This window comes from Rasamsonia byssochlamydoides, assembly GCF_041956645.1.
Source record: "Rasamsonia byssochlamydoides strain NRRL 3658 unplaced genomic scaffold VTN77scaffold_27, whole genome shotgun sequence".
Lineage (NCBI taxonomy): Eukaryota > Fungi > Ascomycota > Eurotiomycetes > Eurotiales > Trichocomaceae > Rasamsonia > Rasamsonia byssochlamydoides.
In genome coordinates, this window is record NW_027192410.1 from 83609 (window position 1) to 88515 (window position 4907).

At 48.8% G+C, this 4907-nt stretch overlaps 1 protein-coding gene across 1 annotated transcript; it reads right to left on the reverse strand.

Moving 5' to 3' along the window:
• Window positions 1–3436: 3436 nt before the first annotated feature.
• Window positions 3437–4147, reverse strand: VTN77DRAFT_3768 (uncharacterized protein; the record flags this gene model as incomplete). The annotated part of the gene is made up of 1 exon (XM_069419752.1): window positions 3437–4147. One exon carries the CDS (start codon window positions 4145–4147, stop codon window positions 3437–3439), a length of 711 nt encoding a protein of 236 aa, XP_069278118.1.
• Window positions 4148–4907: the final 760 nt, after the last annotated feature.

The following is a 4907-nucleotide window of genomic DNA, read 5'->3' on the forward strand; positions in this document are numbered from 1 at the left end:
GGCGAAGCCGCACATTTCGGCCTGGTGGTTTGCGTGGGGGAGTCTGATTGTTGGAGGGACGACAGTCGCTGGCCTGCTGGCAGAGTATGCCAGCAAACTGTATGAGGAGAAGGTAGACAAAAAGGAACAGCAGTTGTTGACGATGTGAGCTCAACAGCTGGTGTTCTACATTGGATTTTTTTTATTTCTGTTGGCGCAAGCGAGGAAGTTTGTTACGACATTTTCTTGCGTTTTTTTTTTTGGTTTCTCTCCGGCAGGCAGCCAGATACCTCTGTTTGATTATTTGTTTGTTTCATTCCTTTTATGACCTCTACGATATGACATGATATATGACATGTATATACGGATACATCGCATTCTTTGGATATGAAAAATAATGACAGACACGTTTACCAACGAGCGCAATTCCCTGACTGACTATTCTTACCTGTAACCTCCATACCTCAGCTAACTGTCGGTACTCCGTCGGTATTCCATCGGTACCCCGCGGTAGTCCGCGGTAGTCCGTAAATACCGGGACTCGGGATCTGACTGCTCCAGCCTCCAGTATTCCCTTGCCTACCTAGCCTAGCCTCTACCATGGGCATTAACTGCCGAGAAAAAATGCCACCTGGCGAGCAAGTGTGCGTGCAGTGTGCACTGTACTGCAATGAACTCAGTGTACAGTACTACCCGTGCCAGGTGTGGCGCTGCGTAGGTAATGTACCTACCTACCTAGGTACTGTACGTAGTAATGCTGTACCTAAGGTACCCATCAAAGGACCAATGTAGGTACTCGGTAATTACTCCGGGATACGGCTGACCATACCCTGTCCTCCATAGATCCCTTCAGGTAAAATCTTACAGTAGTTAATTACTGAGCAGCTTAGGTAAAGTTTACCTAGGTAAGGTTAGGGTTTGAAAGTTTAGCTTAAGTTAATGTTAGGTGGGGTGGGGTTTTAAAGCCTTTACAGGGTATGGTATGGTTGGCTTAGCTTGAAGGTTAGGGTTCGTTAGCCAAACTTTAATTTCTGAGTCCAATCCTAGCTTATTCTAGCTGCATGCAAATGCACAATAACATCAATGCACAATAGCACTACTGTACTCGGTAGTGCCCACCAGATTACCGTCACCAATCATGATGCATTCATGTTTTTGGCCCCCAAATTCTTCATCTACCTAGCTAATTTAGGAACCTAGGTAATACAAATCCATTGGCTGTTCATCCGTTCCTGCTGGGGGAGCCTGGGAGGTTCTGTCGTGGGGTCCATGTTCTACTGTCCAGTGTCCACTACTCTGCTGTACAAAGTACTCCGTACTCTGTACTGTACGGAGTAGAGGTTTCCTGTGTACTCCGGGAACCTGGGCCCTGAGTGTCTCATCCCTATCATGATGTCTACCATCTATCGCCCCGGGGCTATCGGTATCAGCATATACTGACAGTAGAAGACCAGGCCATCAGTAGCATATTGGACAACCCAGGCTACCATCAGTATCACTGTCAGTGAACTGGGCTGAGATCTATGGTGCACGGTGTATGTGCAAGGTTAAGCTAAAGGTAGAAAGTTAAATAGTTAACGAAACGAAATGAAACGAAACAAAACAAAATGAAATGGAACAGAATGGAACGAAATGGAATGAAATGCATTTCACATGATTGAAGATAAATTATGGTTCCTTTGCTGAAGCATTATTGAATTGAACCATTGAAGTATTGAACTGTTGAGCCAAATAATGGGAGAGAGATATGGGATCACGACATACCTTACCTACCTACCTAGGTATATATATGTACCTACCAGTCTACCAATCATCGGCATTATTGCATCATACCCGGGATAATAATCAATAATCATAGAGGGTTATTTATTATTTATTTATTTACCTTCCAGATTTAGATTGAAGTTAATTAACTATGTACTGTGTGTACTCGGTAATACAATACTCGGTCCTTAATTAATTAGCTTCACTATCCCGCCCAGAGACGCAGAAACGTCCCCCGTGCTGTACTCAGTAGGCTGATCGACTGACTTTCGGTAGACAGACTTGGTCCTGCATACTCCGTAGACTCGGTAGTTACGACTGTCAGCTGTCAGTTGTCTGTCAGTTTCTCTGTGAGCCATGATTATTACTAACTACGGAGTACTACTGTCGGTAGTTATCTAAGGTTCTATAACCTTGGCAGTGTACTAGGTCTCGAAGATGGGTACCCTTGGCACTAACCTTGGAAGTGTGTATGTCTGTACTGTACAGTACAGTACTAGCTAGGTTCACTATTCTAGGTAGGTGGATGGATCCAGACAGTATATACAGTCCTGCAGGGCCACTAACAGTCACCTATTTGATAATGACATGACAGCTTAGGCAGGTAGGTATGTAAGCAGGTAGCTCACAACTTGTTCATAGTCATGAACATTACATTGTCATCTGTCATGAGCAGAGCAGTGAGCAGTCAGTGAGCACTGATGACCTAGTTACTAATACTGAACAGTACACTATCTAGTACAGAGCACCGTATGTAAGTCCAAGTCCTCAGAGTAAGATTGTTAATCTAATAATATAGTCAACTATGAAGTTACACCAGATGATAATATAAAATAGTAAATACTTCTACATACGTATGATTGAATTCATATGCTATACACTGAATGCAACTGCCAGGACCTGGACAGTGTTAAATAAACTACCTAGGTACTTAATTAACTAATTAACTAACTACCTGACTGACTGACTTGCTAGCTGACTGACTGACTGACTGACTGATTGACTGACTGATTGATTGATTGATTACCCTGATCATCATCATCACCAAGCAACCAACGAAAACAAATAAAATAACAACCACCGGATGAATGATATGCATTGAGCAAGTGTAAAGGAGTGTAGTATATATATACACTCCATATACTCTATACACTCCAGAGGAATCAATCAATCAATCACTCAATCAATTCAGAGGGTAATAATACTAATAAATAGTCTATCAGTCTATCAGTCTATCTATCTATCTATCAATACCCACCATCAGCGAATTCCAATACTGCGTAGGAACCTTGGAAGAATTGACGAGATGGAATGAATACGGGTCTGCTGTATACGATTGCCTCAGAGTGCAGAGTACTTCGTATATGGACTTGGTGTGTCCAGTTGTGTAGTCTGTACTATACCTCTACCTAGGTAGGCAGGTAACTGCGTACTAGATTGACAACTGACTCCTGGATAAGATCATGGTGGTCACTACCTATTATCAAATCCTATAATGATTGATCCTGTGAGTTGCTACCTATGTATGTACATACATATATATATACCTAACTGATACTGACTGATCCTTACTAACTGGTCTGATCTGATATGATATGACATGATATGACGAGTACATTGTGTCGACAGCTCTTAACAAATCTTCATCTCAACTAGCAACTAGATGACTCGCTCCGCTTGTCAGCTCACTCGTCTACCTGCTCAAGATGAGATCCGCCGCCTGCTCAGCCACCGCATACAGCGTCGCCTGCGGATGCCCGCTGATCGGCACCGGCAACACACTCGCATCCACCACGCGCAACCCGTCCACCCCGTACACCCGCAGATCCGTGCCAACGACCTTGCCCATGGCCGCGCTGCCCGCAGAGTGGAAATGCGCGATGCCCGTCGTCCGGATGCGCGCGTCAATATCCGCGTCTGACGACTGCGACGTCAGCGCCGGCAGCCCTGGCGGCGCTACCTCCATCTCGAAGTACTCTTTCCCAGCCTCCGTCTCCAGCAGCGCCTGTAGATTCCGCCGCGTCGCGTGGATCAGGATCGTCCGGTCCGTCTCCGTAGCGTAGTAGTTCGGGTCGATGGATGGCGGGTCGCTGGGAGATGCTGACTTGATGCTGATGCTCCCCCGCGATGTGGGCAACTGCAGCATCACGGACGTAGCGACGTACGTCCCGTCCATCGGGACCCCCGGGGCGCCCAGCGGCCCATACATCACGATCGATTCCACATGGCTGCGGCCTGGAGCCAGCAACGCGCGGAAATCAACCCCCGTAGACTTGGTCGCCGGGTTGGCCTCATCTGCCGCGATCGCCTTCTCCAACGTTTCCGCCGGCACGGCCTGGTTGACGATCCAGTCGCAGGGAAGACCCTTCAAGTAGGCCGGGTTGGCAAAGCCGGGACTGCCCATCGCCAGTCCCTTTTCCGGGTTGCGCAGCTTGAAGATCTGGAACAGGGCGAAATGGTCGAACAGATGCTTGCCCACCTCAGGGTTGTCCTTGATGACAGGAATCCCGTGTTTCGACAGCGTGTCTGCCGGGCCGATACCCGACAGCAGCAACAGCTGCGGCGTCTTCAGCGCGCCCGCCGAGATGATGATCTCCTTCCGGGCAGTGAACTGCCGGCCATCTACCAGCTCGACGCCCGTCGCCACGGGCTGGTCGTCTTTCTGGGAAAACAGCACGCGGTGCGCAACAGCCCCCGTCACGACCTGCACCCCGTCGAGGTTGTACGCCAGCGCAGACGGCTGGCGCACGCCGTTGTGAAAGTTCTCCTGACTCTCGCTGATGCCCTCCACCGAGCCGGAGCAGTTGTCGGGGTTCTCTTTCACCCCGAGGGATGTCCACGCCGCCTTGATGGGGTCGCGGAGGGGATATTTTCTTTCTGCGTCCCCCGACACAGCCGAGACGTAGAACGGCCCGTCAAAGCCATGCTGGTTCGGGTCAGCCTTGGGATCAAGGAAATGCTCTGTCTTCTTGAAATAGGACAGCAGTCCGTTGTAGCTCCATCGGTTGTCACCGACGGTTTTCGCCCATTGGTCGTAGTCAGCCGAGGCTCCTCTGCCCCAGCCGCCGAAGTTGAGGATGCTGCCGCCGCCGAGGACTCTGCCTGCGACAAGCTTGTGCACGCGATTGGCGGTGTTGGGCTGCGGCTCGGTGCTGAAGCTCCAG